The 13,310-nt window shown below is 47.3% G+C and overlaps 1 protein-coding gene across 1 annotated transcript in view; it reads right to left on the bottom strand.

Moving 5' to 3' along the window:
• Positions 1-1,954: 1,954 nt before the first annotated feature.
• Positions 1,955-13,310, bottom strand: part of CRKL (CRK like proto-oncogene, adaptor protein) — a 32,753-nt gene continuing 21,397 nt past the window's right edge. The window contains exon 3 of the mRNA XM_012776677.2: positions 1,955-5,588. Within this exon, the coding sequence (XP_012632131.1) occupies positions 5,454-5,588 (135 nt within the window). The 3' untranslated portion in view covers positions 1,955-5,453. The remainder of the gene's footprint in view (positions 5,589-13,310) is intronic.

Genomic DNA, 13,310 nt, shown 5'->3' with positions numbered 1-13,310 from the left:
AGTCCCTCCTTTCTGGGGTCTGAGGGCAGGGCCGGAGCCCCCGGAAGCACCGGGGGCGCAGAGCTGCGCCGCCCCCACGCCTACCCCGCGCGGGCCCGGTCACCCTCTCCGCCCCCATCCCAGCCGAGTGCTTCCCCCTCCCGCCTCCCCAGGTGCGACGTCCACCTCTCCCAGACCGCGCCGGAGCCACCTCGGTGGCGGCGGTGCAACCGCAGCCTGGAGCGCAGGGGATCGGGCCCCAGACGCAGGCTGAGCGCCCTGACGCCCAGGCGGGGCCCGGCTGCGGGAGGGAAATACAGGTGGTGCGGCCCGAGGAGCAGCTCCGGCTGCGGCTGGGGGCGCGCCGGCCTCGGTCGTAGCGCGGTCCCCTGCCCGCTGAGACGGCGACCTCAGCGCCGCCCGCCCCACCCGAAGGTTGGGTTTCATGGGTCCGCGCGCTAGAGTTTAGGTTCTCCGAGGGGGTGAACAGGCGGCAAAGTTTGAGAACCTCTGTGCCTGTGACCCTTCGCTCTGCGGCTCCAGCTCCCGGAAGCCCCAGCCAAGGGGCTGCGGCCGCCTCTTACCGCGCGGTGTGAGAGCAAGGCCGGGCCTGCCAGGGCGCTCCCGCCTGCTGCCCTCTAAGGAAGGGCAGGCTGAGGTCGTAATAGTGGGCTGGGGGTCACCGACATGGCACAGAATGACGAGCTGCACGCAGGAAAAGCCTGGTGGTGTCAAGTTCTTGCTATAGGATAAGTTTCAAGACCCGGGTGCTCGGTGAGCTCCGCCGCTAACCTAGCAGGGAGGCGGGCAGAGGGGCGGCCCCCACCCAGGGGAACGCCAAGCAAGGGCTTCCCTTGCCAGAGCTGACCAAGATTCACCACTGCAAACTGAAGGTATTCTTTTTTTTTTTTTGAGACAGAGTCTCGCTTTGTTGCCCAGGCTAGAGTGAGTGCCGTGGCGTCAGCCTAGCTCACAGCAACCTCAAACTCGTGGGCTCAAGTGATCCTGCTGCTGGGAGTACAGGCATGCGCCACCATGCCCGGCTAATTTTTTCTATATATTTTTAGTTGGCCAATTAATTTCTTTCTATTTATAGTAGAAACTGGCCTCGCTCTTGCTCAGGCTGGTTTTGAACTCCTGACTTCGAGCAATACGCCCGCCTTGCTCAGGCCAGAAAGTATTCTTCAAAGGTGTCTCTGGAGTATTGTTTCTTCCAGAATGAAATATCAACAGTTTTGATAATTCCATTCAAGACTGACTTTTTCTCTCAAATTCAGCAGAGGCCTGAAAGTAGGAGCCAGGGACTACATCTTAACAGCATAATTCTTTCTATATAAATATAGGTTATTTCCTGAGGCTTTACCACAGGAAAACTTGGACCTCTCAATATACAAATAGGCACAGGAATAGGGTACAAGTGGAGTCAAAAATAAAAATGCTGAGAGCTGGGGGCAGGGTTCTGGCTGACAGGGTGCTGGTGGGTCCCCGACACTTCAAGCTGTCCACTTAAAAGTCTCCAAAGTTCAGCAGGAGGGCCATATACAGAGAGCAACAGAAAAGGAGTTAAGAAAGCCTGAGAGATGTCATGCCCTAACCTGGATGAGCTGCTCATGTCCTCTTTCCATGACTTCTGCTTGCACCCATTCTTTTCTGGTTAGCTCATGCTGAATAAATATTTAATAGCAGCTTTCAGATACAGATGTCTAGAAGGAGGAAAAATATCCAAGTTCTCTATGGTGTCGCAACATGTAAGAACCATTGCCTCACACTCAGAAGGCTGAGGCCACGCACCAGGCTCCTATAGAGCACCCACTGTGCTTGCACCCCATGTTCCCCTCCAGGTGCCAGAGTGTGGGAAAGGGCCAAGGCAAGACCCCACTCTAGCTCTTGCTGGATCTCTGAGGAGCATCAGAGATTCATTCCCCACTGCTCACCAGCTCTGGGGCTGACTGAGGAGACACTGAAACACCGAAGCTGCCGCCACCACCAGCTGATGCAAGTTTTATTGAGACAATGTACAAACAGGCCATGGACACAAGGGTTTTGATGCTGGGACCAGTAACGTAAAATGGAATACAAAAATAAAAAGGCACTAATCTGTTAAGAAAAGACACTCAATGTATTCTAAGAATATAAGTCATTTAATACTGTTAATTTTATAGCACAAAATAAAACAAGCTATGATCCCCAAAAATAATTTTAAAAGCTTACACAGAAAATATTATTGCCTGAAGTCTATGATCTTTAAGTTACAGGTCAAAAGAGTTTTATGTTGTTGTTTTAAAACACACAGTGAAGACCGTCTAAGAAGCAAGGCCACTGTTCCTCCTGTAGGGACAACGATCCTGTTTCAGAGAACTGTCCTTCTACTCCTTTAGAATATACGACCAGTTCAGTGTCAACACTGACAGCAGTTACCATGGACATAGTTCTCCCGGTCCCAGAGGGTGGAGTTGAGGCAGAGCTCAGTGGTGTCCAAGAAATCATTAGTCTTAGATACTGTGTTAAAACAATCAAGAACTCATTCATTTTAAGAGGTTAATAATCATAATATTAAAGGATTAAATTATAAACACCTGGCAGAAAACTGTATCATCCCTTTTCAAAAATAAAATGTTCATACTTCTCTGAGCAAACATTACAAGAGCAGAGGCTGTCTGTCTCAGGCCCGCCTTGTCTGTAAACAGCTGTAAAGGAAAGCTAGCACAGTGCCAGGGAATCCTCGTGGGCTCCAAGGAGGGCACCGCTGTCGTTTCCCCCTTTTAGTTTTCCAACTATGAGCACAGAAGGTGTCTAGTCTGGGCGACCAAAGTTGTCAAATGGCAGCTGGTCAACTAATCCTCCTCTTCGTTGACTATGGCATCGGTGGCTCCACACAGCACAGACATGACAAGGATGACTCCTGTGGTCCTTCCCAGGATAAACTAATTTTTAATCAAGCAGTCAGTGCCCTCTAAAACATAATCTGTTTCCTTCCCAGGTGAAAAACCATAGTTAATTTAACACCCAATACAGTAGAGCAGGGCAAGTAGCAATAATGAACAATCACAACCAAAACTCACTCGCTGGGTCAGGTTCACATTGCTCTACAAAGCACGTGTCTTCCTGGACCGGTGGGGAATCCAGACACCAAGCTGAGGCAGGGGTGTATCTCATAAACTTAGTGTGAAAAAGTGAATTTCCCTGCCACATTAAAAAATGGATAACGTTCTAAGTCAAAAAGTCACTACTTTTGGCACGTATCTTGAGAGTTCAGAACTCAAGGCTCACCTTACTTTAAGCTCTTAATCTTCTGGCAGCCCTGGAGATATTTTCATGGGCTGAAATAATGAGCTAGATTCATTATAAAATCAAACTCTAGGTTCACGGGGTGTTTGGATTCTCAAGTGCTCCACAGAACATGGGTCTTGCTGTTGGTCAGTAGACATGGCTGAAAGGAAACCTTGCTTTCCAAAATGCCCACATATTTCTTATGCTCTGAGTCAATTGCTATAATCAGAAAGTGTCAAGCCCTTCAGCTAAATCTGGTTGAAAAAGGCCTTAAGGGTTTATGCCTTCTTTGAACAAGGCACACATTACATTCTACCTTCTGCTAGATACTCCACTCAGGTGCCAACAAGGGTGGGGCTAAACCAGGTCACTGGCAGAATGGCAAGGGTTGTCTCAAGGCAGAGTTTGGGGACTCAGTCACACACCCCTGCCACTTGTGAGTACTCTGGTGGGCCTGAACTCAGAGCAAGACTACCCAACAGACCTAACTAGGAGGTGGACACAATTCTCACTGCTTAGGAGAGCTCATTTTCGAAGTCTTTCTGAGGAAAACCACAGATAGGCAGCCATGGTGTTAACTTTTCCCAACTGATCATTAATTTTGTCACCAGAACACTCTCAAGATTCTTTAATATGGCAGCTGTCTGATGGAATACTGATTTAAAGAGAAATTGAAAAAGACATGGAAAAATGGTCGTGTTGCTGGTTCTGTCATCAGAATATATTGCTCTAACCCTCAAAACCTAAGAACTCCCAGAGACAGGGTTATAGCTACAGCAGATGCTCAGTAAATGACCTCACTAGGGTGTTGCTACATTTCTAGGCCTGCAGTATTCCCTACGAGCTGAGGCTTGTCTTTACCAGGGTCCAAGGGTAGAGCAGACTGAACTGCATAAAGGTTCCAGAATTCTCATCGGGTATTTGCAGCAGATGACAGATCAGTCACACAATAGTACCAGCTGGCTTGTATGAACAAGCTTCTTTTAACCAATAGGGAAACGCTTCAACATCAACATATTGATACACAGTTAATGGAATAATGGTTCTCCCTAGTTCCTAAAATGCTAGACATCAAATACATTAACCAGTTTCCAGAGCTTGCATTTCCTTTACTTGGGAGCACCACAGATGCTAGATGGTGAAACCAGTATTTGCAGCACCATCTTACTCTGGCAGCTTGGTGAAGCTAGAGCAGGGAGGACAGTGAGTGACATTTAATGATTCATTAATGAATGCAAAGATTCTATGAACAACCACACTTTAAATTAAAAAAAAATTAACTCCTAACCTTAAAGGGATGCATTCATTGAAAAGCTAACAGAAAAATAGCCCAGGACTCCCAGACCCTGCCCAATGCTCTTATCACTGGCAAACAAAGTGAGTAAAGATTTCCCCAAAGCACCCCCCTCCCATGCTTTTGGGGACAAAGTAATCTAAGAGGCTGTGCATATAGCTTGGCGCTCCACAACTGCTTATTTTTGTGTGTGTTGTTTGCAATATGGTGAAACAGGGCACTACTGGCAGCCAAAACAATAAAGGGCTCTGCTTCAGGGTTGTTCTTTTCATACTCCTTTAGTTACTGCAGCTTCAGTTTAGAAACTCAGAGGCACGTGGCATTCCTTGGACTATCAGAAAAATCCAACCTGTTACTTAAAAACCTGTCCAGAACACACAAGTCTAATTAATTAGTCTTTCAAAACCAAACCAAAAGAAAGGCCAGATTTCAGGGGTTTAGGACAAAAGTCTGTCTTCATTAAGGTTCATTTCCTCTTTGTCCAAAGAAAAACACGATGGTAGCTCAGCCACTGCTTTGTGGAACAGCAACATGCAGTACCTCCCAATGGCCTTGAGCTTTCTCTGACAAACATGACAGAATTAGTCCCAGGTACAAACAGGGCAGCGATGAGGAGGAAGACCCTTTCCTCATCAATCCCTCTCCACTTGTATGCTTCTACCGGTATTTCCAGTTTATGATCCAAAGAACTCTAAAAATCAGCTAACTCTCTGACAATACGACTATGATACAAACACCAGGAGGCAGCCGCTGTGTGCATTCCAAATGTGTATGAGAGACCGCCCCAGTCAGCAGAATGCTGGACGTTGGCAATGCAGTGTGACTTCCCTATGAGAGAGAATGCTTTCCCACTTCAAAGGAGACTATGACAGGCAGAACAAGGAAGCAGCAGGAAACAGGGCAACAGCAATCACTCATTTTCATCTGGGTTTTGAGGGTCAATGATTTTGACGTGTGTAAAGGGAAAAAGCCCTTTGCGCCCATTCACCTCGCCTTCCCACTGGCCATTTATGTTCATCCTTATGACTTTCACAATGTCACCAACCTGTAGGGATGAAGAAAGAAGAAAAAGTTAGTATTTCTCTGTGACAAGAAAAAGACAGTGTACATTAAATCACAAACACTATCATATCCAGGGGAACCTATTAATTTTTTTAAAGAACTAATCTATTTTCTTTTTTCCTCAGTGCTTAGAACCAAAAATCAGGCAGTACCAAAAAAACAAGGCACTAGCAATTGCCTGGTCCACCTCTCAGCTGGCAAGAATGCAAGTTAAGAGAAGCAGCTTTTCAGCATAAAGCAGCCTCCCCTCCCCCCAGAATGAACACGTGACTCTCTGACAATGGTTAAAGTGTCATATGAAACAGCGTATTAAAAATCTGTTTCTGGCCGGGCACAGTGGCTCACGCCTGTAATCCTAGCACTCTGGGAGGCCGAGGCAGGCGGAGTTCACTCAGTCAGGAGTTCGAAACCAGCCTGAGCAAGAGCGAGACTCCGTCTATACTAAAAATAGAAAGAAATTAATTGGGCAACTAATACATATATAGAAAAAATGAGCCAGGCATGGTGGCGCATGCCTGTAGTCCCAGCTGCTCGGGAGGCTGAGGCAGGAGGATTGCTTGAGCTCAGGAGTTTGAGGTTGCTGTGAGCTAGGCTGACGCCACAGCACTCACTCTAGCCTGGGCAACAAAGTGAGATTTTGTCTCAAAAAAAAAAAAAATCTGTTTCGAGGCCAGGGACTGTAGCTCGCGCCTGTAATCCTTAGCACTCTAGGAGGCTGAGGCAGGCGGATCACTCAGTCAGGAGTTCGAAACCAGCCTGAGCAAGAGCGAGACTCCATCTATACTAAAAATAGAAAGAAATTAATTGGGGAACTAAAAAATATATAGAAAAAATTAGCTGGGCATGGTGGTGAATGCCTATAGTCCCAGCTACTTGGGAAGCTGAGGCAGGAGGATCACTTGAGCCCAAGAATTTGAGGTTGCTGTGAGCGAGGCTGACGCCACGGCACTCTAGCCCAGGCAACAGAGTGAGACTCTGTCTAAAAAAAAAGAAATAAAATCTGTTTCCAGCCAAATTTACACAGGATGGAATTATGTCACCACACCTCACCATGTCACCTCCCCTGAACAGCAATGATGTCTGAGATATCCATTCCCAGCCCCCTCTGTGGTGCAGTCCTTGGGGAAGGAAGCCCAGCTCTGAACATCTTAAAATTGCAGGTAACAGGCATTCTATCTGCTTGCAGGGGACAGGCCACCAGTTAGGGGATGTTCTGCTCTCATCAAGGGGAAGGCAGGAATTTTATTTTGGAAGTGGTTTTCAAATTGTTCTGGAGATCCACAGAGCTCTAGGTGCTATATAGAGTCTAGCCCTCATCTCAACAACAACAAGAAAAAAAATCAGCTAGGCATGGTGGCACAAGTGCCTGTAGACCCAGTTACTCGGGAGACTGAGGCAGAAGGATTGCTTGAGCCTAGGAGTTTGAGGCTGCAGTGAGCTATAATGAAGCTACTGCTCTCTAGCCTGAGCAACAGAGCAAGACCCTGTCAAAACAAACAAACAAACAAACAAACAAACAACCAACCAACCAACCCCAAACCAAAAAACCCTCCAAATACATTCAAAAGCACATTAATGTGCCCCTGACACATTAACCTGTGCTGCCCTGGTAAGCTGCTTTTTATACAGACCTGCCTTAGAATGAAGCTTCTTTTGCCATGTGTCTGATCAAAGACTATCCCCAAAATGGCAAGATAAGGGCTAAAAATCATCACTACTTGCAACAAAATAAAATCAGAAATAAACTGGACGCTGGGGTTAAGCCCACATCTGTCATTCACAATGTTCCCTGCTCATTGTAGCAGTTAACTATTTCTGCAATCACTTTTTTTTTTTTTTGAGACAGAGTTTCGCTTTGTTGTCCAGGCTAGAGTGAGTGCCGTGGCGTCAGCCTAGCTCACAGCAACCTCAAACTCCTGGGCTCAAGCGATCCTCCTGCCTCAGCCTCCCGAGTAGCTGGGACTACAGGCATGTGCCACCATGCCCGGCTAATTTTTTATATATATATCAGTTGGCCAATTAATTTCTTTCTATTTATAGTAGAGACGGGGTCTCACTCTTGCTCAGGCTGGTTTTGAACTCCTGACCTTGAGCAATCCGCCCGCCTCGGCCTCCCAAGAGCTAGGATTACAGGCGTGAGCCACAGCGCCCGGCCTGCAATCACTTTTTATAGTAATTCTTATCAATCTCATACTTATAAAACTTTGCATCTGTCAAATATTGAGGTCCCACACAATATTTCATTTTGAAAATAGGTGTCTTCTGCTAAAGCTACTGGACTAGCAAGCTGACTGCTTGCCTGAAGTCACCAGGCCAGGGAGCTTTAGAATGCCCCCTTCCCCCACCTACATCACGGTGTGCTGTGCCGAAAGCCAGCCCTCCAGTGGAGCCGCACCTACCTTTCCTGGTTACCAGGTGGGTCACTATACTCTGAAGACTGGACTCCAGGTGCCCAGATAGCACATATTTTGCCTAAAGTTTGTAATCTTAGCCTGCCTTAACTGATGCTTGATAAGTGTGGAAGAATACAATCTCACCTTCCTGAAAATCTTGCTCCAGGCAGCCCTTTCCAGTTTCTTGGGTGAGCTCATCCCTCTAGCCTGAGGCTGTGAATGTGCTCTCACTACTCCCAGCTCTAGTTCCCCCAGTCTCTCACTATCTGGCTCTTCCAGCCCTGCCATCTTCCCCTGAGCCATCTGCCACCATCTATGTCACCACATCCCAATCCCCTCATTCCTACAGCCAGACCCCGCCCCCCACCATACTCTGGCTACTGCTCCCACAATTTCACCAACCGCCTCCTGATAGCCCAATTCCAGTTCTCTACCTCTGACATCTTGTAGCACTTGAACTTGGAGATCTCACCCACCCATCCTTTGGGATGGGATCTCACCCATCCTTTCCCCCTGCCCTGCTCTTTTTTGTGGTATTCTGTAAAATAACCCTGCCAGATGGTACTTCCCATTTCTTATTTGTGGAGAGCAAGCCTCTGTGAGGTCAGGTGCCTGGTCCTCCAGGACTCTGGCAGACACCTCAGGAGGCCCCATTTCTCTGCTCCCCCAGCAGGTACTTCCCCACCCCCGATCACACACCACACTCCCACTGAGCACTCTCTGAAGGAGGGAACCCATACTCCCTGCATGGTATGGGTCTCTTATAAACTACTTTCTGGAGAAGTCCACAGAATCGGGCAAAAGAGAATAGAGAAACTCTAGGCTGATATCCCTAAGATGCCAGGCTAGATGGCGGAGCAAAGCAGCAGTGGCAGGCACAAGAGCCTAAGGACAGTAGAAGACTGACCTTTGAAAGGTCAACAGAACCAGGCCACCACTCTGCTTTTTAACCGCCACCTCTTCTCTGCACAGGAGTTAACATCCAAACTCTAACCTTGAAGGTTCTGCCTGATTGGCTCCTGCATCTTCCCCTCTCTGACCTCATTTCATTCCACTCTGCTCCTCCCTGTTCTACTCACACTGGCTTCCTTTTCATTTCTCAAACTTGCTAAGCTCTTTCCCAGATATGGACTACATGACAGATGTGAGGATAGGGTGTGCTGGGGATGCCAGTACGCTTTCAACACTCCAGGCTTTTGCCCAGAATTGCCAAGCTGGTACTAAGACACCTTGGACCACTGCTCTTCTTTCACAGGTGAAGAAACATAAGCAAACCTGACTAGTGTCAAACAAGTCCTAAGGACCACCTAAGCCACCTTATCAAGCCTCACATGCAGATAGTGACCGCATGAAGGAGTCTCAATGAGAGAAGAAAGCAATGGCTGTAGCCATCATACACCGACCGGGTGCTTATTCTGCTCAGAGTACTGAACCAGGTTCTATACTGTATACTGGAGATGCATAAAGACACAACTTGAGTATCAGAACTACTTAAAACTAAGATCTACAACAGGATGTAAGTGTTTCTGCCAAAAGCAGACATAGAGCTGGGCACAATGGTGCACACCTATAGTTCCAGCTGCTCTGGAGGCTAAGGCAGGAGGATGGCTTGAGCTCATGAGTTTGAGGCCAGCCTGGACAACACAGTGAAACCCTATCTCAAATAAAAACAGGCAGAAGATGGCACAGTGCAGTAGTCCACATGAACTTTGGAGCATGGCAGGATTGAATAAATGTCCCGATTCTGCCACTTTTAGTGGCTACATGACCATGGCAAATTGCTCAAGTTTTCCAAGTCTCAGTTTTCTTTTGACTTTGGAAGTCTCTTGCAATAATTAAAATGAAGTACTACATGGGAATCATTAACTAGATCACCCAGTTAAGTAAAAGGTAGCTATCAAGAGAGTGGAGATTCCTGAGCAGAACACAGCCTGCATCCCCAAGCCCCCAGCTAGCTTCTACTGGCCATGCCCTTTGGAAGCACCCAGGGAATAGGTGGAAACAGCATCGAGAAGCACAGCCATTTATATCTCAGTATAAATTGGTTAGTTTTCAACTGTCAGTAACAAGGGTCCTCTCAAAATCAAAGAGAGGGCTGGGCATGGTGGCTCACTCCTGTAATCCTAGCACCCTGGGAGGCCAAGGTGGGAGGATTGCTTGAGCTCGGGAGTTTGAGACCAGCCTGAGCAAGAGTCTCTACTATATAAACAGAAAGAAATTAGCCAAAACAACAAAAAACAGAAAACATTAGCCAGGCATTGGTGGCACATGCCTGTAGTCCCAGCTACCTGGGAGGCTGAGGTTGCTGTGAGCTAGGCTGACGCCAGGGCACTCTGGCCTAGGCAAGAGAGTAAGACCCTGTCTCAAAACAAACAAACAAACAAACAAACAAACAAACAAACAAACAAACAAACAAACAAACAAAAAAACCCAAAGAGGAGGCATGAAGAATGGCTTAATACAACGAGAGACGAGGCCTGAAAACAGGGGTTCCAATGACAGATACTGAGCAGCTGAGGAACACAATGGGAAGATGGAGAAGAAAGTGAGGTAGGTGCTGAAACTGCCAAGAATTACATACACTTCATGCCTCCCAATGAACTTGTAATTCTGGCAGTCTTTACAACATACTTTCCACATGATCCTACCTAAGCAACACAATGAGATTTACTGAACATCTATTGCACAGAAAATGGGTGGGTCGGTCCTATTCTCAAGGAACCTATCTTTGGTGTGTGATAGACAATGCTGTTTTTTACTTCAGTCCAAGCCCTAGAACACCAACACACAAAAGATGTCCTGGCTGTGTTACACAGCCTGCTGCCCACGGTCACAGGCCTGGCTGTGGACCAGCTTCTTTCACGGCTCTACTGACCAGTGCTCAGGCTCAGATCCTAAAATGGTTGGTAGCCTGGCAGCCATCTCATGGCTCCTCTCCGCACTCACTGTGCTGGTGCAGGGCCCTTCCTCTGGGAAGGACTCAGCCCAAAGCAGCACTCATTCTGGAGGGCAGATCAATCTCAAGGTGGATGAATATCAACTTGGTTCAAGGAGCTAAGCTAGAAGAGGTAGCTGACTCTATCAATAAATCAAGAGGAGGCACAGGCCGGGCGCGGTGGCTCACGCCTGTAATACTAGCACTCTGGGAGGCCGAGGCAGACGATATTGCTCGAGGTCAGGAGTTCGAAACCGGCCTGAGCAAGAGCGAGACCCCATCTCTACTATAAATACAAAGAAATTAACTGGCCAACTGATATATATAGAAAAAAAGTTAGCCGGGCATGGTGGCACATGCCTGTAGTCCCAGCTAATCAGGAGGCTGAGGCAGCAGGATCACTTGAGCCCAGGAGTTTGAGGTTGCTGTGAGTTAGGCTGCCGCCACGGCACTCACCCTAGCCTGGGCATCAAAGCAAGACTCTGTCTCAAAAAAAAAAAAAAAAAAAAAAAAGGCGGCACATACTTCACCATCTTTATTAATTTCCTATGTACTAGGACAATCCTAATCATTATTAAAACTGTCAAAATACCAACTTTGTTCATGGCTGCACTTAGCACTTGGGGAGTGCAAACACTAACCCTAAAATTAGGCATATGCTAGTGATACTGGTCAGCCCCTTTATGTCTAGTGAAGATTGTGCATGGAGAAGGTAAGAAGGCACCTCTGGCTGATGTAGAGTTTCCTACAGCCCTACTTGTCCTGAGTGTGTATAGGAAATAACTCTACTGCCTAACCTCTGGCATTTGATGCATAGAACACACAAGGCCCCAGAGGGCCTAAGTACTGGCTGTCAAAGCAGTTTTTTGCTTCTACAATCAGTCTCCACTCCCTATACTGATCCAAGATTGTATGCTCTCAGGCTACATAAAAGTAGGATCAAGAATACAATGGTTGGCCGGGCGCGGTGGCTCAAGCCTGTAATCCTAGCACTCTGGGAGGCCGAGGCGGGCGGATTGCTCTAGGTCAGGACAGCCTGAGCAAGAGCAAGACCCCGTCTCCACTATAAATAGAAATAAATTAATTGGCCAACTAATATATATATATATAAAATTAGCTGGGCATGGTGGCGCATGCCTGTAGTCCCAGCTACTCGGGAGGCTGAGGCAGAAGGATTGCTTGAGCCCAGGAGTTTGAGGTTGCTGTGAGCTAGGCTGACGCCATGGCACTCACTCTAGCCTGCGCAACAAAGTGAGACTCTGTCTCAAAAAAAAAAAAAAAAAAAAAAGAATACAATGGTTAACTGGAATCAGAAGTTCTAACTTGGGCGAAGGTGAATGGGTCTCAGTGATCAAACAACATGCTAAAAGTATACGCAGAATTGTATGCAAATGCATTAATGTACGTAGGTTTTCTGGAGAATTTCATAGTTTTCCCTGGATTCTCAAAGGGGTTTATAACTCCAAAAAGATCTAAAACAAAACAAAGGGGCCGGGCGCGGTGGCTCACGCCTGTAATCCTAGCTCTCTGGGAGGCCGAGGCGGGTGGATTGCTAGAGGTCAGGAGTTCGAAACCAGCCTGAGCAAGAGCGAGACCCCGTCTCTACTATAAATACAAAAAATTAGCCGGGCATGGTGGCACATGCCTGTAGTCCCAGCTACTTGGGAGGCTGAGGCAGGAGGATCCCTTGAGCCCAGGAGTTTGAGGTTGCTGTGAGCTAGGCTGACACCACGGCACTCACTCTAGCCTGGACAACAAAGCGAGACTCTGTCTCAAAAAAAAATAAATAAATAAATAAAAAATAAATAAAACAAAACAAAGATCCATGTACTATAATCACCGGGCAGGTTTCACCCTTCATTTAGTCATTAAACAAATACGAATATCTATGTGCTAGGCCCCAGAGCAGGCATCTTTAAACTGCGGCCCGCCAGGGACATTTATCCAGCCTGCTGGGTGTTTCTGCGTCGTCGTCTGTCCTGCTTAGCAGCTGACTAATCCCGGGCCCCAGTGCGCATGTGTGGAATGTGTGCCGCACTCTCCAATGGCCCTCCAACGGTCTGAGGGACAGTGAACTGGCTCTGTTTAAAAAGTTTGAGGACCCCTACCCCAGAGGGATACCATAGAGAGTAAGGCAAACACAACCCTGGCCCTCAAGAGCTGCCTGGATCCTTCACCTGTTTTACCACCTGCCCCTATATTCTCTGTATTCCTGTACCTGAATCAAAGCTGCCAGAGCCAGAGAGGCTTTAGAAGGTGACGCCCCTTGTCCATGTGCCCTGGGTAGCAGCCAAGCATTCTCATGCATTCTCACCCACAACCGAATGCTATCTAATGGTTTTTAATACTGAAGACTTCGTATCTTCTTTAAAATTCC

This window comes from Microcebus murinus, chromosome 22, assembly GCF_040939455.1.
Source record: "Microcebus murinus isolate Inina chromosome 22, M.murinus_Inina_mat1.0, whole genome shotgun sequence".
In the NCBI taxonomy this organism is placed as follows: Eukaryota; Metazoa; Chordata; class Mammalia; order Primates; family Cheirogaleidae; genus Microcebus; species Microcebus murinus.
This window is presented reverse-complemented; position numbering and strand designations above follow the sequence as displayed.